The following is a 23431-nucleotide window of genomic DNA, read 5'->3' as shown; positions in this document are numbered from 1 at the left end:
TTGGCCATAAAGCCCTGGGCTGCTGGCATACCTTAGCAAATGCTTCCTGTAGTGTAAAGGAAAACCTTAACCAAATCAGTATGTAAATCCTTAACACTTTAACTTAAATTTAAAAGGTCAGCTGAGGGGTTGCATTGCTGATAAACAGGGGATCTAGCAAGATAAGAAATACAAAGCTGTGAAAGCTAATGTTCAATCTTCCTCCTGTGCTTTCAGCAGAGCCTCAGCTCTCCTCTCACTGAATGAGCTGGGTAAACAGGAGCAAGTTACTCATTCCTGCTTCTCTGGAAGCAGCTGAGCTGAAGTCATGCTTTGTTTTTTGAAGTTGCTTCACTCCTAGCTTCAAACTTGTGACTGGAATAGCACTTGCCTGAATTCTCACACATACAGGAGCCAGCTGTTTGGCTACTGACATACCCTTCTGCAAACTGCAGTATGTACGTACAGGAGATACATACAGCCTGTGTCTGCCAACGAAACTCCCTGCAACCAAACCAGGGGTTTTCATTTTGGCTTCTACAGATTCACAGAAACTTGATGATTCTTAGTGTGAAAGCAGAAGTAATGAATGGTAACCAAAAGTCGGTACTGTAACAATTTCACATCTAAATCTTGCTCTGTAAGAGCTAAGTGTGCTTGAACTGGGGAGAAAAAACAGCACATACATAGTAAAAGTACTCCTGGAAGGTCTGCAGGTGTCTGAGGGAACTGTTGGTAAGCCTGTCTGTGGGAATGGGGACGGAAGAGCCAGCTGTAGGGCTGTTGTGAGACCCTAGGTGATAACATCTGCACCATCAGCCAGTGCCAGCACCGATTCTCCTGCCCCGATGGGCAGCCAGCACAATCTGGCTTCCTCCACTCTCAGCCAGTGGAGACTGTTCCCAGCAGGTAGTTTGAACACAATAGGGTGTGGAAGCTAATTAGTAAGCTGCCTGAGAGGAATTTGTCAGGCTGCCAATTAGTTTCTTGATCTGCACTTAACTTGATTAGTTGTTTTAGCTGTTTCAATGTCTTTTGTCTCAAAATTCCATCTGCTTCTCTCTGCTGGAGGCTGGAACAGTGGCAACACGCTAAGCATTTTGATGAGCTCGGTGATGTTCCCTAGAAGAGATGTAGCTGGCCTCAGCTTGCCACCTTCTACAACAGGTACATCGTAGCTTCAGCTGCAGCTCTGTAAGACGCGAGTAAGGAGAAGAATATCGAGTGCTTAAGAAGAATGTTGGTTTTCTTGTGCATCTTGTATGTAAAAATCAATGGGTTTTACTAGATTATTGCTAGTACTTGTAGGAATAATAAATCTTCACAGTAACAGTGGTGTGGTTTTAAGCAGGACACAACTTTGTCATCCTAATTTGGATTGTGTTGAGCAGATGTTCTAGAACGTCAGGTGTTGACTGTATAAACCTGATCTCACAGCAGCCATAGCCCGACTTCCATAGGATCTTAGTGCTCCATTTCCACTTTTTTTTATGGACATTTTATGGACAGAATACCTGAAGTGACAGCAATCTGTTGCATGCTAAATCAGACTGTCCTGACTGTGGGGATTACCTGTGTACCATCCACACTGGGAATATGTTTATTACAGCAAACTGAAGCACTGTGTAGTACAGCAAAGCTGTAACCAAATCAGCAGCCAACTGCTGTGGTTTATTTTTCTTTCCTTTCCCCAAGTCCTGGGCCATCAGAGCCTTTGCTCTGGTCAACACAGCTCTCCTGCTCCTAACGTTTCTGGTGGTCACTGCTCTCATTAACATCAGTAGTAACATTTGGGGTCACTCTTTGAAAGAAGGGGGCAATACCTCAATGAAATACAAACCCATCGCCCTGAGATCAGGCTGTGGCTTCTCAGCTCCCCGTTCCTCACTGAGCGGTGAAGCTGCCTGAGGTCTGAAACAAATCTGAGACTCCTTCCATAAACCCACCTGTGGCTCTGCCTGGCCTGTACTGGAGTCAGCCACCATTCTTTGGTGCAAAAGTGGTTTCATATAAAAAAAAAAGAAAAATAGTTGACAAACACTGATCCTCTAAAACTGCATCCTCCATCCTGGCAGCTGGAAAAGCAATGGTGGGAGCGTGTCAGCGAGGGTGGAGAGTACCGCAGCTGAGGGAGCAGACGGGGAGCAGGCTGTAAGAGACAAGCAGGTAGTGTGCTGTGGAGCAGACTTCCCTCATGCTATTGCACAAGCACTTAACTCACAATTAAGCTGCTAATTTGTGGGCTGCACATCAAAACCCTGGCCTTACAGACAAGCAGTGGGTGAGTGCAAGTCACCCTAGGCCTGCAGAGCTGCTCTGGGCACAGCTCCTGCAGGCTCCAGGACCAAAGCTGGGGCACAGCTCACCTCACAGACCTCCCCACCAGTGAACGTTACCATTTAAACTGGTCTTTCGTGGCTAAACACAGCATCAATTTGCAGTGAGACTGAAAGGGAAAGATTTTCCCTACCAGATCAAAGCCCACCCTCTCCCCCATCCCCAATAAAATAAAATCATTACTCAAAAGTATTGTGTGAAGATCTTAGGTTAATACGTTATTTGACTGTCAAAAAGGAAAAGGACATCAGTAATTGCAATGGTAATAATTATTAATTTTCTCTTGAAATAAGCACTGGCTGGTGCCAGAAGAAGAAAGAGTGATTTGCTTAACAGAAGTGTCCCTGCTTTGGCCATGCCTCCTCACCTGGTATTGAAGGCAATTGGTGTCCTGTTGGCTCTGCTGTGGTTTCAGTACCATCATGGTTTTGGCTGGGACAGAGTTGATTTTCTCCATAGAGGCTTGCGTGGTGCTGTGCTTTGGGTTTAGGGTAAGAATGATGCTGCACACGGGTGGCTGAGCTGTGGCAGAGCAGTGCTCACACTGCCCAGGGCTGTTCTGCTCCTCACTGCCCTGCCAGTGAGTACCTGGGGGGGCACACGGCCAGGACAGGTGGCCCAGGCTGGCCAAAGGGGTGTCCCACACCACAGGGCACGATGCTCAGCAACAGAACTGGGGTTTTGTCTTCCCCCGAAACCTTTCCACGCACTGAGCCCCGCTGGCCAGGCAGTGGCTGACACCTGCCTGCCGAGGGGAAGCAGCGAACGGGTTCCCTGGTTTGTTGGCTTGCACAGGCAGCTTCTGCTTGCCCTAGTAAGCTGTCTGTGTCTCAACCCATGAGTTCTCCCACTTTAACCTCTCCGATTCTCTCCCCATGGCACCTGGAGAGAATGAGCAAGAAGCTGGGTGGCGCTGAGCTGCCTGCTGAGGCCAACCCAGAAGTACCCACATCACAAATGCCTTCAGTATAAATTCATCCTTAGCTATTTAAAACACAGCATTTGGCTATACTGGAAACAGACTAAGAACAGAGAGCACATTTGGGGCTGGCACTTATATTTGGGCAAGTTTTGCTACTGGTTTTCAGCTGACTTTGTGGTCCTCTGTGCTGAAGCCAACCCTCCTCTTCCTTTCCCTCATTTCAGGGAGCTGTTCCCACAGTATTCCACAAGAAAATAAAATTAAAAAAAATGCTTCCCTTCATGGTTATAGCATTCAATTCACACTCAAGGGTATCATTTTATTACCACACGGTGGCCAGCTTCAGGAACAGAGCTGGATATGGGCACTTGGTGGGCTTCAGCATCACCCGTCTCTTTGGCTCCCAAGCTCGGAGTCTGGGGAGCAGCTTTGTGGTGGCAACAAGGTATTGGCCCTATGCTGGCACTCTTGCAGCAAATGGGGTAAATGGTTTGCCACAATAGTGTGGATGCAGTTTTCAATAAGGTAGTGGAGGTGCTGCTGCCTTTTCTGAGGACAAGAAGGAAAAAAAAAAAGACATATATGATGTGGTTAAATAAAAAAATTCCTGCTTAGAAACTCCTCTTCCTCACTGTTAATTATAGTTCATAAGCACTTCACTGTCCCATCCCAGTAACTATTTCTCAGCAATGACTCTTCCTTCCAGCTGAAACCCACATTAAACCATTCGAGCATCCGACCAAAGTGAAAAGCAGAAGAAAAACCCAAGTTGCCACCGAGACCTGCTGATTCTGGGGAGGGAAATTCCTCACTCAGCCTCCCAGGCTGGCTGGGGCCCGTGTGCCTGTGCCACGGGTGTTTTGTGCCCCCGCGGGGCAATGATGCCCAATAGAGAGCAAAGGAGAGGAATCTCTCCCTGAGATTTGGGAGATCCGCCCCGAGATAAGGCCGGGCTGAGGAATTTACCAAGCAAAAGCCCGCAAGATGGAGCTCGGCTCCAAAGGCATCAGAAAGTTTGTCTGATAGAGGCAGGGGAATGTGGAAAGCTTTCAGCCGACTCCCACACTCCCAATGCAAGACTGCACCATGAGCAAGAAGCATTAGAGGGAACAAACACAAATGAGAAAGTGCAAGGGAAAAGTGCACACAAAGGAGTCATTAAGCTAAAGTCATGACTAAAAAGCAAAAACCCACGCAAAAATTCCCCATCTTTTAACAGAAATGGGAAACAGAGGGTTTGGGGACTTTTACTATCGGGACACTTCAGAAGTGGTGACTTTTATTTGTTTAAGGCTGTTACCTCAAATATCCCCTCATTTTCCAGCTTTCTGCTTGGAGTCCAGCCCAAGGCTTGGCTCTCCCAGTAGTTATTTCAGCGATGTTTTAATTTGCCTCTATTGCTCCTGGGCTTAATTTAGGCTCTCTGCTGTCAGGGTTTTTTGCTGGGGTAAGTACTGACTCATGCCATCTTCCTTAATGCAGCTTTGGGGAAACTGCTGATTTAACCAAGAGGCAGAAGACACAAGCTGGGACCATGGTGGTTAGGCTGGGTGGCAGAAGTCTCCACCACGAGGACACAAGGCTCAAGACAGTTCCTCACCCAGGAGCCTTGACCCTCACAAGGTGGAGATGAGCCCCCCTGAAGCACTTTCCATGGGGCTCTCCCCTGTCCCCAGCTGAATGTGCCACTCGTGAGATGTGGGAGCACCATTCCCACTCCCTCCTGGGCCAGACAGTGGCTACAGATGCTTCAGGGAGCAAAAGGCTTCAAAAGCAGAGACCCGACCTGAGCCTCAGGTTTAGGATGCTCGTGAGGTGCTGGGTGGAGGGATGCAGCTCAGCAAGCACAGCCCCAAAATTCTGGCTAGATCTGAGCCCATGGCCATGGGGAATGGGGGAAGAAGTGAATTCTCCTGCTCTGGTTTGCTGGCTGAGCACCCTGGTACATTCACCATGAAACAGAACTGGAAGGGGGATGCCCAGAGGCACTTGAAGATTTAGGAAGCAGCCCATGAGCAGCATCTTCAGGACACCCCCTTTGAGGAGCTAAGCTAGGGAAACTCAAGCTCACAAGTTTAGCTTGTAATGGAGAGCTGGATCCAGGCACGTCACTACCTCATCCCTCTCCTCCTGCAAGGTAGCATCCATGGGAGCTTCTCTTAATGAGCATTTAAGATGACGACGTCCTGGCCCTAAGTACTGCAGCAAGCAAGGCAGCATCCTCAGAAAAGGAGGTGAAGAGAAAAAAAATTAGACCTTAATTATTTTCTTTCGGTGGCTGGGAAGAGGAAAGTTGCAGAAAACTGGCAATATGAAGGGGAAAAGCAGCAGCAGGTGTGGGTGCGAGGGCTAGGTGGCAGCAGCAGCTCATGGGACCGCCTGCCTCGCCTCCCTGCTCACCAAATCCCGGGCAGCCCCAGCACAGGGAGGGAGTTTGGTGCTATCAGCACTGACCTCCTCTGCTCCTTACCTCTCCAGCTTTGGTGGTGGTGGGGAGGGAGGAGGAAGGCAGGGAGCACCAGGAGAGCTGGTACCCAAAAAGTGGCCTGGGAGAGGCTGGGCGCTTCCCCATTGCTGTCTGAGGGGGTGATGCCAGAAGGCCTGCAGCAAGGCTGAGCACATCTCCACCAACCTGGCTCTCCAGCACCATCCCCCAAAATGCCCAGGGGCACAGAAGCACCCTTTGCCACCCCCTACACTCCCCAAACCCCTCCATGAGCCTCCTGACGCTGGGGCTCCTGTGCCTGAGCAGCAAGTGCCAGCAGGAAGCAGGAAGGGATAAAAATCTTCCTTGACCCTGCTATTTCTGACCTAGAGTTTAAAGTGGTACATTGCTAGTGCCTAGGGAGATGTTTTGTGCTGAGAAATGGTGGCGTGTTTATCTGTGGGAGAGGTGGAGCAGCCAAGGCGGTGTGGGCTGAAGAGAAAGGAGCCCTCACACACCACCAGCGGGTGTTCGGCGCCCTCAGGCCAAAGGTGCACAAATTCCCCAACTGGTGCCATCTGAAGGGGCAGATGGGCTGACCGAAATGTCCCCTGCCAGCGTGGAGCAGCTGGGAAGCTCTTTGGCACGGGCCTGACACGACATGGCCATGGGTACCAGCTGCCGAGGCCTGGAGGCTCCGGGCCCAGGACACTGCCATGGGGGCAGGCCCGGCAGCCCCGGCTCTGCCCCAGCAGCTGAAGGAGGTTTCGGAGGCCACTGTAGCCCTGTGTGATGCTCGGTTCACAATTCAGTAATATCCCAAACCCAAAGGCTCCCCAAAAGCCCAAAGCATGGTATAGATTGTAAGGGGCCTACAGGAAAGCTGGGGATTGACTCTTTGTCATGGGGTGTAGTGATAGGACAAGGACTATTGGCTTTAAACTACAAGAGGGTAGGTTTAGATTCGGTACTAGGAAGAAATTCTTCACTCAGAGGGTGGTGAGGCACTGGCACAGGCTGCCCAGAGAAGCTGTGGATGCCCCCATCATCCCTGGAGGTGTTCAAGGCCAGGCTGGAAGGCCTGTGGTTCTGTGACTGAGAATTTAGCTGATACTTTCAGATCTACCCAAAGTGATCCCAACATCATGCTTATTTGGCCTTCTTTATTGTTTCTGAACAGTTAGGACTTTCCTTTGTTTCTGACTACTTTTTTTTTTTTTTTTTTCTAGTCAATACTAGGCAATATAAGTTATATTTTCACTGTCCAGTCAGCAGCACCGAGAAGCACCAAGCTTTCCACCAGCTCTGGTTTTATCCCAGACAATTCTGTATCACTGGAAAACTTTATCCCACTGCCTCTCTCCATCCCTTTCCAGATCATTTAACGATGCCTTACTGTAAAGACCGGTAACAGATTAATGAGGCAAGACCTTCATTTGTAAAAGCCCATTTTGTCTCTTCCCTAATAAATCAAATTTATCCCACGATCTGCAATGTCTGCACTTGGCTGCAGTTTCCACCAGCTTTTTCTGGTTCAGACATCAAGCTTAATGCTCTGGAGTTTCTGTGACTGTCCCTGGAGTCATTTTAAAAAATATATATAATAATCTGGTATCGTATTTGCCAAAAGCTGATAAAAATGAGAGGTTACACTTATCTTCCTGCACTTGTAGTGCACTCAGGTGGATACCACCTGATCCCAGCAATTTGCTGCAGTTCCTTTTAACGGGCTGCTGTAAAACCTTTCCTGTGGCATTTCAGGTTGGCACCGCTGCTCTGACATCCACAGTTGGGGGAAATCGTTGTTTCCACCTGGACGCCTGGTTAAAGAAATAATGAGTTTTTGCAACTCGGCTTCTCACTTCTACGCTGACTTCCTGAGGTGGCTCCTCACGTGCACTGCAGCAGGATTTGGTCCCTGCTGGAGGCGGGGGGCTACAAAGTCATCCAAAACGGAAAGTAAGGTTTTTCTGCAAGAGAGTGGAGAAGAAAGAATACCCTTTGGTCCTTTTTGGGTGTTGCCATGGCAACTGAGGCTGCCCCAGCCTGTGCTGCCTGGAGAGCATCACCTGGGTGCCAGGCGGTGGGCGCAGGAGGGGCCGTGCAGAGGCACAGAGTGGGCAGCAGCTCCCTTACAGGTATCACGGGAAGGCACCTCACTCCGATGAAATCAATTACAAAACCACACTTTTTCTGCTTTTCTTTCTGCTTTTCTTTTTCACTTTTTTTTCCATCACTCCTGCAGCTTTCAGTGGTGCAGCCTGTGATGCCTCGGCCCCAAGTGATATTGGGATTTCGGCAGGGGAGCGGGTGACCTGCTCAGGTCGTGGGGGGACACTGGGCTCGTGGCAGTGTGACTGCTGGCCGGCTGGTATCACCCGAACCTCAGGGAGGGATGGCTCTGAAATCTCCTTCCCCAGGTCCCCCAGCAGGCACCAGCCCTGCTTGCTGGCAAATATCAATAATTCAGAAGGGCAGCAAGCAGCACAGGAATACCCATGGCTGCGCAACACTAACATCTGAATTATCCGAGTTTATTTTATTTTCTCCAAGGAAAGAGTGTGCAGTGTTTGTGTTTTGTTCCTGGTTATTAATGGCAGATTAATGCAGCTGCGTTGCGCTCACCTTTCCCCAAGGAGCGAGCTGCCAGCGCTGCGCCTGCTGCCAGCCACAGCCACTTGGATGTGGAATCGGTGATTTACCCCAAAACGGGTCCAGGGAAGTAGTGAAAAAAAGGAATAAAGAGAAGGAAGGAAACCTAAAGGTTTGGCAGCAACCTGGCTCGTGGCTGAGCGGGGCCAGGTGGGAGGAAGGCATCCTGCGGGGAGAAGTTCCCAGCACGGGGTCCTGCCGAGGTGACATGTTTGCACTTTGAAAGAAAAGAGCAGGGGAGGTTTAGCTCGGACATCAGGATGAATTTATTCATGGAGAGGGTGGTGAAGCATTAAAAGGGGCTGTGCAAGGAAGTGGTGGAGTCCCCATGCCCGGAGGTATTCACTTCTCATCTTCAGAGAAGAGACTGCTCCCTCCAGCTACATCCCAACCAACAAAGACTTCATTTAGGATAAACCACTTCTCCATCAGGATGAGCCCGACTGCTGTCCGTCTGTCCAAACACCCCACATGCTGTCTGTGGACTTACCCCTTCCGAGCCTCTGGGACAGCTCCTCGCCTCCTCCTTGGGGCTGGTGGCTCCTGCCTTGTCCCCACACTTGGCAGGAACCCAGGGACCCCCAGGCTGGGACCTCCAGGAGAGCCTCTGTGGGTGCTAACTTCATTCGGGAGGCGATGGCATGATTTAGGATTAGCCTAACGGGGCCTGCGATTCCTACAGAAGAGCCTGAATTGATGTGGTAATTAGCCAGAGCTTTTGGAGGCAGTGCTGGGTATCTCCATGGTGAGAGAATAATTACGCAGCTTATTAAAGCGAGGTAAAAATTGACCTGTTGATGGGGTTTTATTTATTTATTTTGAGCCAAATTCCACTTTTGCTAAGTTAAACTCACGGCCTCGGAGGGGCTCGTCCCAGCAGAGCCGAGATGTTCGAAGTCAGCTAGCGGCCGTGGGTGCCCAGCTCCAGCATCTGGAGCAGGTCTGGTTAAAGGCTGGGAATGCGGTGGAAAAAGCAAGAAACAACCTAATAAAAAAAGAAACATGGGACCAGAACCTGCTTTGGCTGATCAGACACCTCCAGATGTCCCTTCCGACCTCAGCCCTGCTGTGATCCCGTGGTTCTGTGAGAGGCAGAAGAAGTTGGGCTGGGGGAGATGTTGGGGAGCATCACCATGTATGCTGTGGAGAGATGTGCAGGCAGATGGACCCAGCTGTAGGGCACGGTCCCATCTGCACGTGGTGGCCGTCAACAAGCCTTCCCTCCTGGACATCTCAGCACATTTTAATACAAAAATTGCAAAGCCAATGAAATAGGATTTTTTTTTCTCATCACTAGAAGTCAGCTTTCGTTTGTTTCCCCCCAAACACATAAAATGGGCTTTTTGTAAGATTTTTTTTTTTTTTTGAATGAGAACAGTTTGGGTTTTGTCAGTTACTCAATCTTGCTATTCACCAAAGACAGAGGCGGAAACCAGGACAGATGTCAGAAAAACCTGAAAAAAGGACCTCCCAGACTCAGACAAATGACGAGAAAAAAGACCTGATGCGTTTCCGAACGCTACATCGAGGCAACTCTTACCATCCTCGCTACCCAAAACAAGGGGACATGGTGCAGCACCCGAACAAAAACACGCCTGACTCATTTTAGGATCCCGCAGACCTGCCGCGATTCAAATGCTGCGGTCCCCTCGGGGGCACGGTCCTGCAGCAGGCACAGGGACGGTTCCACACGCTCGCCCAAGTGTGGCTGCATGGCTGAGCCCGGGGTGGCCGCTGCACCTCTGCCGCAACACCCTGTGGTCCCCTCGGGACCTCCATCCCCCAGCCACCCGTCCCTTGCGAGAAGAGCCTCTCGTGGAAGCTCATCTGTGGTGAATTCAGTGCTTTAGCACTTCCCTGCATGAGCAGCGAGGCTGCCAACGGGCTGCAAGCAACCACCAGACTTCTTGTGTTGTTTTTTTTTTCCCCCAATACCTTTTTTTTAATTTTTCCTTGGCTTGCAGATTCCCAAATAGCTTCGGTTTCAGGGCTGCGTCCATCCACAGGGCGTTGCAGGTGGAAGGCAGGTTGGTTTCACGGCTCAGCTCGGAATTTCTGCGGAAACAAAGTGATGAAGGCGCTCCTCAGCACTGACATGAGGCTGTATTTTGTGCTGTACTGACCTAACGGTGCATTTCTATTTGGATTTAGTACAAACACAACTTTTGTATTTATTTAATAGTGAAAGTCAAAGCAGCCAAAACGTGTCCCGGACAGGGCAGGGACGGGGAGCCACCTTCCACCAAATAGGTGACGACACAGATTTGCTGTGGGGGTGAAAAGAAGACAGCTATGGACAAGAAAAGTAGTCTTTTATTTCAATTGATATTTCTTGGCATTAGGCAGATATTAAATAACACTGGAATGCACGAGACTAGTAACGTATCGACAGCGAGAGGGAGGAGGAGGAGGTGCAGCGAGGTCGGGAAGAGCGGTGCGAGTCACATCACCTCATGTCACTCAGAAGCCATTTCACGCAGCGACCACCATAAAGTAGGACTCCACTGAGAAATACAAAACGAGGATTGCTCCTTTCGGGGCTGCCGCTAGGACAGCAAGGCCGGAACAACCGACAGCGAGAACGAACGAAGATTGGCATTCAGTAATTAAACAGAGTGAGATATCCACGAACTGCGAGTCATGCATCTCTTCTGGAACGGCGGCGGGCTAATGCATAAATACCACGAGAAAACAATCATCTCCAAGAGCGGAATAAATCACAGACAACTAGAAGAAACAAAGCTTGAAGTCTATTGTATGCCTTAAATAGATGACCTAAATATTTAAAATTTTACTTCACCATATATATATAATTTATATATATATTAAAAGAAAGTAAAGACCATTAGATAAGTGCAAGCAATTTTCCTCAAAAAGAAAATTGGAACCATGCCCAGGAAAGCTGCGTTTTTGTTGTTTTATTTTTTTTTTCCTTTTTTTTTTTTTTTTAAACTTTCTACTCCGTTCAGTCCACCTTTTTTTTTTTTCTTTTTTCTTTTTTTTTTTTTTTTTTTCAACATAGTCATTTCCGAAGCAAAATAAATTACCTGCCATCTGCTACGTCGGGTCAAAGTCCTACCTAGCGTCTTCCTGGGACGAGGGGAACAACCATCTTCCTTCCAGCAGGCTAAGCGAAGTGGTATCTGACGGGAGATCGGAACCCTTTGGATCTGCATGTAAACATACCTTCAATTTACCCTTAACACGTGCAGAGTGAACCAAAACATTACGGGAAAGCAGAAATGGAGCTGCCGAAGGAGAGCTGCACTGGTGTTAGTGAGGGGCGCGAGGGCTGTTTTCACTCAGACACACACAATCTGGCAATGGTATCTTATCCGCTAACTGTTGAGGAATGATTGAGAAGGCATCCATTTGCGAGCAAAGCTTGAAGGACAAGCCGAGATTCTGGTTGCAAACTGTCCGCTTTGTATCAGAATTGACTCGCGCTGCTGGGGTCGCACTGTAACAACCGCACGATGGAGGGATCGCTCTTGGCACCTTTGATGAACTCCTCCAGGGACAGTTTACCTTCAAAGGAGGACAGGCAAAACAGAAGAGAGGAAAAAAAAAGTCATTCGTTGCTGCCACTCACTGTAGATTAAAAAAAACCCTGCACAGAAGCAATGCACGTATATTTAATCTATTGCAAATGCATCTCGGGGAATTTAGTGCAATGCACGGCAGCCAAATCCTGCTCAAGCCCTTAAGCCTGGATGCATTTTTCTTCTGCAAAACAATCTAGCGTAAAAACCTGTCATTTCTCATTTAAAAAGACAGCGCCGAATTAAAAATGAAATAAAAAATACAACTGTTGTAGTATCAGCAGCTTTCTGTCCCAGCACTGGGCCGTACAAATGGCACAAAACATGAACAGGAGGTGTGGTACCTGCCTGTGTGTGCGCTTTGCACGCAATGCTCCCAGTGCTGTGCTGTGTTCAACCTAACTGTGCCAAATCTCTCTGCTTTCACCGCTCAGTGTGGGCAGTGGCCGCCCCTGCTGCCCCTCCAAGCCCCTTGCTGCCTCCCTCCTGCTCCAAGAGTTCAAGGTTCAATCCTAGTTTCTGGCTAATGTCTCCAAAAAAATTGTTTTCTTCACTTTTTGTAGTCTGAAAAAGAGCGCTCCTAACGATCAGGCAGCTTATTAGCATTTCCCTTTCCTTGCAGTGCTGAAAAGCAGCACACAAAGAAGCTTTTAGCCGTGTCCCACGGCCGAGTGGGGCAGAAGGAACATTTCAAGCCACCGAGAGGTGCAGCAGATCCATCCCTGGCTCCCCGGCAGGGAGCGAGCATTGCTAACGTGGGAGCCTGCACCAGCCTCTCTCCGTTACCTTTCCCCCCTGCAGATTTTGTTGTTTGGCAGCGCGTGGCTCACGGGGCGATATTTTACCAGGAACAAGCTGCCTTTATCTCAGCGACAAGGTGCAGCAGATGGAGGATGCATAGAGCAGCTTTCGCTGTACATTTTGTCATGAAATGCTCTAAAATCAGACACAGCCTTTCTAGATATAAAGCCGTATCGCTACAGGTCTCTGTGTCAGCACGAGAACCACATCCTCGCCCCGCTGAGCATCTCCCCCCTCGAGCAGGACGAGGCTGAGGCCGTACCGTCATTGTTTGTGTCCATCTGTCTGAAGATCTTGTCTGTCCGCTTCTCTGGAGTGGATTCGTCTTCTGGCATTTTCATTACCGATGAAACCATTTTGTAGATTGCCTGAGTATTAAAAAAAGAAAAAAAAAGGACATAGGAAAAACATGACCCGAACTACAAAGCATCAGGACTGAGAAAAATAATTTAAGCTTGCAGCAATAAAAAAAGGGCAGCTGACCCAGCAGGCAGCTGCGGGACTTTATAAACCAAAACAAATACGAATTTCTGACTGCGGGGTTTTTTATTTTTCTTTCCTGTGTTCAGTCGCACTTCAAAGAAGCACCCACGCTGCCGGGTCAGTTTAAGAGAAAGTCAGGGTTCGGGCTAACGTGCAAGTGGGTCTGAGCCAAAATACGGGAGCAAAGCACCAGTGCACAGCTCTGCTCTTGGAGATGAGACCTCTTTTATCCTCCTGGAATGCACTGGGGACTCCAAGCTGGTTTGGACCCACCTCAGCTAGGGGCTGGACCACAGGGTGATGGTGGCTGTGGTGGGAAGGGACCTCTGGAGGGATCTGGTCCTACCTCTGCCCAAGCAGGAACACCTGCAGCAGGTTGCCCAGGACCATGCTTTAGTGTTGGGACTCGGCAGGTCAGGTTGGTGGTTGGATCTGATGACCCTGAAGATCTTTTCCAACCTAGACGATTCTGTGATTCTATGCCCAAGAAGCTTCTGAGTATCTCCTGAGGAGGGAGACCCCAACACGTCTCTGGGAACCTGCTCCAGTGCTCGGCCACCTGCACAGAAGTGGCCCCTGGTGTTCAGAGGTACTCCGGTGTATCAGGATGGAGAGCATCCCGCTGCCAGGATGGATGCCACCAGCCCCAGAGCCAGCCGTAGGGCCATGCTCCCAGCCTTCAGGGGATGAGGGCATGATACAGTCCTCAATTTTGAGCTCACGTTGACTCCGATTTGATGTTTCAGAGCCTGTAGTATCGATTTTGAGGTTAACCAGGTGAGCAGAATCTGCATTTAGGTCTTTATGGCCCCACCAAAACCCCACCAAGGACTCCTCAGGGAGAGCCACAAGAGTTAGGCCTCAGGGTGGTTGCATGAAGCCTTGCTTGTCTCCCAGGACCATTTGCACCTCCTAGGTCCCACCGTGGCCCCAAAGTGCCCCTTGGGGACACGGCAGGGACCCATCCCCACACACCAAACACCGCCAGCCCCAAAGGTCTCGAGCTAAGCCCATCAGATCGGAGACAGAGCCTCCTCACCTGCACGATTTCCAGCATCTCCCCGCGGCTGATGTACCCGTTGCCGTCCAGGTCGTACATGCTGAAGGCCCACTTGAGCTTCTGCTCCAGCTTGCCCCGCGAGGTGACACTCAGGGCGATGATGAATTCCCTGAAGTCGATGGTCCCGTCGCCGTTGGTGTCGAAGGTGCGGAACACGTGCTCGGCGAACTTGGAGGCGTCGCCGTAGGGGAAGAAGTTGGCGTAGATTTTTTTGAACTCCTCCACAGTCAAATGGCCCGTCGGGCAATCTTTTAGGAAGCCCTTGTACCACTCCTGCAGCTCGTGGTCCGTGAACTCGGTGTTCTCCCGCAGGTCCTGCAGCACCTCGGGGCGCAGCTTGCTGTTCTGCTTCCCCATCCTCGCCCGGAGCCCGGCTCAGCTGCTGCCAAGCGAGAGAGCACCCGTGTCAGCTCCAGCCCCGCGTGAGCCTGCCTGCCTGCTGCACAGCCTGTACGGGGCAAGGGGACAAGGGCAGAAGGAGCATGAGAGCACAGAAGGACAGGATTGGAGGGTGGAAGGGACCGCCAGGCACCATCGGGCCCAACCCCCCTGCCAAAGCAGGTTCCCTAGAGCAGGCTGCCCAGGCAGGCGTCCAGACGGGCCTTGAATATCTCCAGAGAAGGAGACCCCACAGCCTCCCTGGGCAGCCTGTCCCAGTGCTCCGTCACCCTCACCGTGAAGAAGTTCTTCCGCATGTTGGTGCGGAACTGCCTGGGCTCCATTTTGTGGCCATTGCCCCTTGTCCTGTCCCCACAGACCACTGAGAAGAGGTTGGCCAAGTCCCTCTGTCTCCCACCCCTCAGGTATTTGTAAATCTCGATAAGATCCCCTCTCAGTCTTCTCTTCTCCAGGCTGAACAGCCCCAGGTCTCTCTGCCTCTCCTCACAGGGAAGATGCTCCAGGCCCCGTATCATCTCTGTGGCCCTCCGCTGGGCTTTCCAGATGCTGGATTTGCCTGTCCCACTAGGAAAGCACCCTATTTTGTTTAACCCCCTCAGTTAATGCGATCTGGGACCATCTCCTCCCTCCCCATTCCTCCTTGAAGCAGTGTCACAGGACCCCAGTGAGACTGGGTTGGCACAGCAGCTCCTTCCACCTTTACTGGGGCTGCTGCACCTCTGTAAGTTTGTTCGGTAAGTTCAGTAGTCCACAGCACGGGCAAAAGAAGAACATCACACTTTTATTAGGGTTTTTAGGAGCGGGGAGGATTGTCCCCTGCTGTGACAGTGCCCGTGACGTGCGGGTGGCCTGCACAGGCCTAGCGACAAGCAAGAGCCTTCGACACAGCAAAAGACAGTCAGGGGGGACTTAGGAGAGGAAATAAAATGGATATCCCGATGGATTTTTGGATCTTATCCCTTCCAGCATAAGGCCTGGAAGGATAAGGCCTGGGAGGCCCTTTTTGTGGCCTCCCAGGCTGAGCAGTGCTGCCACCTCTCCGCAGATCCACAGAGAGGTTGAGGAGCATCTCCCACCCTGATCCCAAAACGCGCAGCACGACGGGACCGCAGCCTGGGAGAGCCCCACTGGAGCAGCAAAACACGCAGAAACCAGCACCAGGGAAAAACATAACGGGGCTGAGCGCTTCCCAAAGAGCAAAACATCCCAGGCATGCGTAAGAACCTAAAAAAATGTTAAAGGTCAGCACAAAATAAGTCGCAGTGCAGCGGAGGGCTTGTCACCAGCTGCGTTTAACCTCATTTTATCTGCATCCCACTTGTGCTCTCTGTTGCCTCGGCAATGGGGAAAATCCCTGTCCTGCCCCGTGGCTTGATGCTCGGAGACAAAAACCAGCCAGCTGCTCATTAGTGCAACGCGTCGGGCGTCGCAGAAACCTCTGTTATCATCAGTGCTGCTGCTTTCTAGAAAGCTGCAGCTATTTCAGCTCCCAAGCTTTATTTCTGCTCCTTTCAGGGCAGTTTTCTGCAGGTCCCATACCTCTGCGTGTGGGGAAGCTGCGGCTCCTGGTCTCTGCCAGCATCCCCTGCAGGAATGCCCGGGGCCGTTCCCCTTTTTCCTAAAATACTTTTATTATTCCATTCCCTTAAAAAGAGAGGCAAGAAGTTAACCTCATTTATCAGGCTTCAATACTCTTAATCACAGGAAGATGCATCCCGATATTTGGATGGATGCTTATTTAATATCAGCCTCGAAAGCTTTATACCCCAGCAGTCTTTGCATTCAACAAGTGACGCTTTATTTCCACCCTCCCTCCTCTTTTGGGTAACGTTATATCAGAAAAGTGATGTGCAACGACCTAAACACCTTTTTTTTTTTGCATACGAGTTTTCTGAAAGGCTCGATAATGCGCTCCACCCAACTCCAACCCCGCCGTTGATGCCAGCAATTTGCTAGGAATAATTAAACAACCAGCGTTAACGTTAATTTATTAAAGCACGCCTAAAAAAACCACCTTCGACGTGGATCGAGCTTCAGGTAGCTGCTACAAAGCGAAACAGCCCATTAATGATGACAGCCGCTGGCCCCCAGCTGGCATTTCACTCGATTGCTGTGAAATGCTTTCATCAAATCACTTCCCAGAGGCTCGGCGGCTGCTTTAGCCGCGAGACCACTCGGAGGAGGGCTGCTGATGGAAACGGCAGGCAGCGGGCTCGGGACGCTGGGCTCAGCGCCGTGATGAGGGCTGCGGGTCGGCGTGGTGCTGGGTTCTTGTTCCTGTCAGGAGCAAGAGGTGTTCGGGGCTTCCAGCGCCGTTGTGCTGGCTGGATTGCCCAGAGGAGCAAAAAGAAGTAGAGAAATGCCCCTGAGTCCTACCTGAGCATGAATATCTTCTTCTTTCTGGGCTCACAGCAAAATCCCAGCGATGAGCAGGTCACCGAGGCCAAGCCAGAGAGCTCGGTGCTGCCCCTTTGCCACAAGCCCTATACCTACCACCAGTTACGGCCAGAAGTGATGTTCCTGGCGCACATCACCCAAAAAAAGCAGAGAGCAATGCAGATTTTTCACTGCAAACCTGCTGAAGGCACACCCCTGTGAGCAGTGCTCCTGAGGGGATGCTCTCAGAGCATCAGTGATGGCTGCAAGAGGAGGAACAACTCCCCAGAGATGCCCTGCCTGGTCCAAACCTCCTCGGGAATGAACTTGGTGTTAATAAACAGCCCCAGCACCCCACCGAGGGTACGCCGGCAAAAACCCCAAATTGCTGCAAAATGAATTAAAAACGGGCTCTGGGCTGAAAGGGAGACCTGCGCTAGGACCAGCAAATCTGGCAGCTCCTCGGGGAGCTCTCTGTAACGTTTTCCAGCTCAGAAAGGAGAGCTTATTACTGTAAAGGGCAACTATTCCCCAACGCAAGAAGAAAAGCCCAGAAATATTTCGAGCAAATGAGGAAATTAGGTTAATTTGGGTGGGAGCAGTTCGGGCAGGGACACAGCTTGTTACTTGAGACAGGAAAAGAAAACCGTGAGTGGATTTTCCTCATCTCCTCCCTTTGCCCTTCTTTTTTTTTTTCTTTTTACTGACACCAAGGGCGAAGCAGGCAGCCTCCTTCTGTCTTTAGGTGCTGTGCGAAGTTGCCAAGGCTTAAAAAAAAAACGAACAGTTTGTTTGCACAGGATTACATGGCGAGGAAAACGTGTCAGCACAGCGCCTGAGCGTACAAGGTCTGCTTCTTCTGAGCAGGTTGGGCTGCGCGGGGAAAAACCCAGGTCACGGTAAGGCAGGGAACAGTTGTGATAGCTGAAAGAAACCTCCGGGGGAGCAGGCTTGTAGGAGAGGTGCCTGCCCCGAACCAGGAAACCAGGGCAATGTTGCAATTGCAATGTTCCCAATGTTCCCAAAGGTCAGGGAGGGAGGAAAAGTGGCAAAAACCTGCAGAGGGCAGGGCTGACGGAGAGATAAAATCCCAACCACGGACTTGGCATGGCTGGGCAGGCTGGTCGCTGGGTTTTAGACGTTTCACGCGAGGTGTTTGTTTAATTAATTAAGCTAAAGCACATCCTGCTCCGGTGCTGGCCACCAAGGATCAAATTCCTCCTTCTGCACCACCTGAATGAGCCGAAACGTGGCCGCGCCAAGTGTCTGAGCACCTGAGCAAAGCCCATCACATCGGAGAGGAGATGAAGAGGTTGGGGACAGTGACACTTGCAAAAGAGATGGTGACAGGCGATAATCAGCCCTCAGAGATCATCATCACTGCTAATGATGCTTAAATGGAAAGTGAGATCTGACATCCTTCCTCTCCCTGGCCGCAGGTACCGTGCTGAGACAGTGGGCTCTGAGGAGCCCGGGGGGTCTCGGGGTAGCTGATCGGGGTTGTCTTCTTTCAAAGACTGGAAAGAAACTCTTATTTTTATTATTTTTTTTTAAATCCTTCCTTTATCTGACATCAGAGTTTTGCTTACTAAGATGACGATGAAAACTGTGGTTTTGGAGGCACGCCAACCGGCTACCTCGAACAACAATTCAGCTGACATTTGTTTAGATGCCTAATTAAAAACACCGAACCACTGGGGGGAAAAAAAAAAAAAGAGAGAAATCCTGCTTGTCACTGAGGTTTTCCTTGACCAAGTAACACGGTTATTGCTGACAATTTCGACTACTCAGTGTTTGCTTCCCCAAACCTCCGATCTAATAACACCGCAGCAGTTTCTTTTATCCATCTGGCTTTCTAAACAAACTTGCTCTCCACTGCCATTTTTTTGGTGGTGCTGGGGTGTTTTTTGGGGGTTTTGTTTTTAATCCCCATTTGAATAGAGGACAAAAGCCGCTGGTTAACTTGCTTGCAAGGTGAACAAATCCTGGCAGCCTGCAGGACAGGGAGAGCTCCAAACCAGAGGGATCGGCTGGAGACCCCCTTGTCCAGGCCCCTTCTGACATTTTTAGGGGGACAAAGAACACCCAGGTGAAAATCCCCTCTCTTCTCTGGCATTTCTGTGCAGAGTTCAATGGGGCTCATAAAGGAGTTACCCTCTAAGATCTCCCTTTCAGATAGCACTATCTTTGTTGTACCATAGATAATTAACGTGTGTGGTTAGGTTTTACTGCATCAGGCCCTGGACGGCCAAGCTCTTCTGGGCCTGCCCCCTGCTGGTTTGGGATCCTCCCTTTATTATTCTGGCCTCTGCCGAGCCCCTGGGCTGTGCCTGATGTCAGCTCCGCTTCTCACCCTGCCAAACCCAACCTTTTACCCACTTCTCCACTACCTTCCACATCCCTAGCCAGCGGGATGGCATTTTTTGGGAATCCCCCTTTTCCCAAGGGCGACATTTGTGTTTCCCTGGAAATCTGCAGCGACTTTTCTCCTGGGTGAGGAGCCGTGCCAACCAGGCCCTTCCGCGAGCGCCCCGTTTGCGCAACATCAACGCGATCGTTTCTCATCTATTTTTTCCTCTTCGGAGAAACAGGAAAAAAGTGTTTAAAGGATGTGGCGGTGGTTGAAAGGAGGGGAAAGCTGGTGCAGGGTCGGGTACTGACTGGAAGTTTCTGAAGCCGTGCGCTCTCCCAGCCTCTGCAGACATCTCCTTTCAGCACACGCGAGTGAGGCTCCTTCCCTCAGCCTTGAAGCCTGCGAAGAGCTCTTTGCTTGTAGGATGCACGCTAAAAAGGCAAGGCCAGTGAATATCCAACCTCTGGGGCCAGGAAAGTCAGCTGCAGTTTGATAGAAATATTTGGGGATGTGTAAGAACAGGCCATAATTTGAGAGCATTTTGGGTACTCATTCCCTCGTGGTCAATATTTTCTATTTTTCAGCTTCTTGACCCCGAGAAGACAGATCAGGGCTTGCCGAGTGTATCCGGAGACCTCCCTGTCCCCCCTCAAACATTCAGAGCTCCCACAAAGGGAAGGAGACAGCTCTCAGGACGGCCGGGGCGAACAATAGGGCGCTGCCCCGGCGCGCGGGGCTCTGGAGCGGCTCCAGGCAGGGTGGGGACTGCACGGAAGCAGACAAAAGCGTCTGCGGGGTTGGGAGAGAGATCTGCGTGGAGGAAGCGCTTCCTCCGTCCTGCAGCCCGCAGAGAGGGCGAGAGCTTTAAATAGCCCTCCTCCAGGGCGCTGCTGAAGGGTTGTCATCGAAAGAAAGTCCCATCTGGTGGCGGGCTGGCAACCCAAAGGTCCAGAGCCCCAAGAACATCCTCTGTAGGACAAGGATAACCAGGGAATTGGGGCAGAAGCTGGAAAAAGCCCTATAGTTACCCTCAGCGATGCCATCCCAGCATCACACTGTTCCTCAGCCCCGTTTATCCGAAGGCATGGATGCATCCCCTGCTCTACCTGTCCCTCTCAGAGCTCCTCACCACCCGTGGATCCATCAGCCTGGGGCACAGCAGACACAGGGACTGGTGCTGAGCAAAAACCCACCCCTTCCCTGATGAATATCCATGGAATATTTGCTTTTTTGGGGCACAACGGGATCACAGAGCGCAGAAACGTGGATTTGCAGACCAGCCAGGTCTTTTCTCTGTATGTTATAGCACCGGGTATCGGAGCTGACCTGAAGCTGGAGGAGGTTTCCTCTGAATATCTGGGAGCTGGGTGGGTGATGGAGCCCTGGCACGGGGCTCTCAGTGCGTGTGCTTGGTTGTAGCACTGCTCGCATGCCCTATTCTCCATCCAGAGCATCAGCTTATAGGAAGGGAGCCTGGTTTGCTGGTTTCCAGCACATTTAGTGTCCCAAAGCACACTCGCTGCCTGTTAGCCCAATAGGGGAGGGCTTGAGCTGTGCCCAAGTTGTTAAAATCGACTTCGCCGGCGCCTTGAGTGGGCTGCAAGATGTAATAATGGAAAACGAGGGAGAAAGAGGAAGGAAACCAACGGTTTGGAAAACATCGGGCTAGACAGATTGAGGAGCAATGTGGGAAAAATCCAGTCCAAAATCTATTCAAGAAACAAAAACAAAGCTAGAGGCGTGTCAGAAGGAGCAGAGCTGCGCACGCAGCCCTGCCTGGCTCCCTGGGAAGGAAGGAACGAGGCTGCTCCGAAACGGGACTGAGCAAACAGCCGGCGGCTTCCCGGAGGAAAAAATGAGTTCGTGAATGGCTTTGCACAGAGCAATTACCCACCGGCGTGGAACAGACGGCTGTGGTTTCAACCTGCCGAGATAGCCATCGAAGCTGCGCTCGTGCCAAAAGCGGGGGAGATGGCTTATCTGCTCCTCCCCGCTTTTACAAGGGAGAGAAGGAGCCGAGCTATTTGTCACAGCAGTTACCTGCCCGGATCTGGGTTCACGGGACGGCAAAGTGCGCTCTGTAGAAGTGCAGAAGTTGTAAAACTCTCAGGTTATCTCCGGTAATTCGTATTAGTGTGAGCACTCGGCCGAGGAGGCAGCTTTGTAGTGCTGAAATTGGGCAAAGCGCAGCAAGGAACAGCCCGGGGCAACACCAAATTCATGGCCTGAGCGCCAAGGGCTAACACACAGTCACCCCAGTCAGGCTTTCATGGGATCTGATCCCTCCAACAGCTCCAAATCACCTCCTAACACCCAGCCCAAAGGCACCCACTGCTTGTGGAAGGCTCCTCACCCCTTCCCAGGATGGTATTTTCCTCTCTACGTGTCCCCGGCCACCAAGACGGCACAGACTGCCCCCAAATTCTGTGCATCCTCTGACCTAGGGTCACCCACCTCTCTCAAAACATCCCGACCTTTTGTGTTGATGGCAACTCCGTGGCAGCAGACAGTGCAGCTACACTGATCCTCTGATAAGGTCTAAGGGAAGAGATGGGGAGCTCAGTGGAAAAAGAGCGTAAGAAATAACATCCCGGCTGGCTGCTGGAACATCTCCACGTGCAGCACGAGTTGCACAAGGAGTTTCCAGTCCCTTCTCCAGCTCCAAGTGTCCCGCGACCAGGGAGGACCCCACTTGCCACCGCGAGGGCAGGCAATAGTGGCGCATTTGTTTAAAATAAATAATAAAAAAAAAAGCCAACACCCGGGCTTGTAGGAAAACAAACAAACAAATCTAACCACAGCTTTCACTCCAGGAGACCACAATCGCTCTCTGTTTGCTGTTTGCTTGGATCTGTGGACTGGAAAACATCCTCAGCAAGTGCAGCTCCTCACACCCACGTATTTCTATTTTATACATAATCCAGCTGTTGTTGTGGTTGTGTTTTTTTTTATTTCTTAAGTGGGAGATTCGGGCCTGACCTACCGGAGGAACAGCTGTAATGAGCGGAGAGGCCATCAGGCAGTTTGCTTGGGACATGAAAACGGCCCTTTGCTAGAGCAGCGAGCACCAGAAGAGGTGCCAAGGACAGCTGGGGAGCACCCCAGGGAGGTGCTCGATGCCTGGTGCCATCAGCAGCCCTCAGCAAGCTGCAGGTCCCCTCCATATCCAGCCCGGGTGTCCCAGGAGAGGAGCCAGGGACAAAGAGGAGGTGCCTGAGAAAGAGCAGCATGTGGTAAGGCTAAACAACACCGTGCCTGCTTGCTCTGCCTCAAAAGGTTGCAGAAAATCGCCTCCCAGCCCATAAAACACCACCCAGTCTGTCCAGACTGAACACACTAGATGCCTTATGTCTGTAACTCGACACTTTTCCCCCTGTGGACACAGGAATTCTGCTTACCTTCATCACGCAGCAGCGCCAGAAGTTGTTCGAGTGCACCACAAAGAGCAGCTAAGAAACATCACCGCCTTTGGCAACAAGCAAATGCAGATTTTTGGCACCGGGCCTCCCAGGAACGAGCTGAAGCACAGCACAGCAACCCACGAGGAGAAGCTGGTGACCTCCCGTGCTTCTCCAAGGACCGCAGCAGGCTGTACGCAGGCATGGTGAGGCCGACGCCTGATTTCTAGAAAATCACCTTCCCTGCTTTATTTTTATTTGACAAATTGAAACCCTAAGTGTCGATCTTCAGGCTCAGTCACAACTCTCCCGCGAACCAAATTGGCTGCTCGGATCATTAGTGCACTTGAGGCCAACTTCACATCCTTCTGTTTATGCTCTGCTAATCTCTGCATTTCTCTCGGTCTGATAAAAATGTAAAAAAAAAATAAATAAATCCATTCCACTTTCAGTTTTTGGCTGGAGAAAGTTTCGAGAGTTCAAAAGCTACGGGGACTTTTTTAATTAGAAATGTTACTCTCCATCTATTTTTGGTAAATAATTCCACTGGGGTTAGGCAATTAAATAGATTGAAAAATTCAACGTGCAACAATTTAGAGCTACTATCTCTGCTTCTACCCGCTCCCAGCCTCGCCTAAGGAGCAGAACTGCAGGGAAAGTTGTTACCAGAAGAAACGCAGGGCCCGAGTGATGCCGAGGTGCTA

General features: G+C 50.7%; 1 protein-coding gene across 2 annotated transcripts in view; it reads right to left on the bottom strand.

The window, feature by feature from the left end:
* Window positions 1-11329: 11329 nt before the first annotated feature.
* The window catches only part of HPCAL1 (hippocalcin like 1), a 43280-nt gene continuing 31178 nt past the window's right edge, over window positions 11330-23431 (bottom strand). Inside the window, exons 3-5 of one of the 2 annotated variants that reach the window (XM_032185108.1) lie at window positions 14181-14649; window positions 12921-13026; window positions 11330-11843 (exon numbers count right to left, since the gene is read on the bottom strand). In XM_032185108.1, the coding sequence (XP_032040999.1) occupies window positions 11746-11843; window positions 12921-13026; window positions 14181-14558 (582 nt within the window). In that variant the 5' untranslated portion in view covers window positions 14559-14649 and the 3' untranslated portion in view covers window positions 11330-11745. The remainder of the gene's footprint in view (window positions 11844-12920; window positions 13027-14180; window positions 14650-23431) is intronic. The other variant, XM_032185107.1, reaches the window with a different exon arrangement.

The sequence above is a fragment of the Aythya fuligula genome, chromosome 3, assembly GCF_009819795.1.
Source record: "Aythya fuligula isolate bAytFul2 chromosome 3, bAytFul2.pri, whole genome shotgun sequence".
NCBI classification, from domain to species: domain Eukaryota; kingdom Metazoa; phylum Chordata; class Aves; order Anseriformes; family Anatidae; genus Aythya; species Aythya fuligula.
Note: the sequence above shows the minus strand (reverse complement) of the source record. Positions and strands in the feature narration are given on the sequence as shown.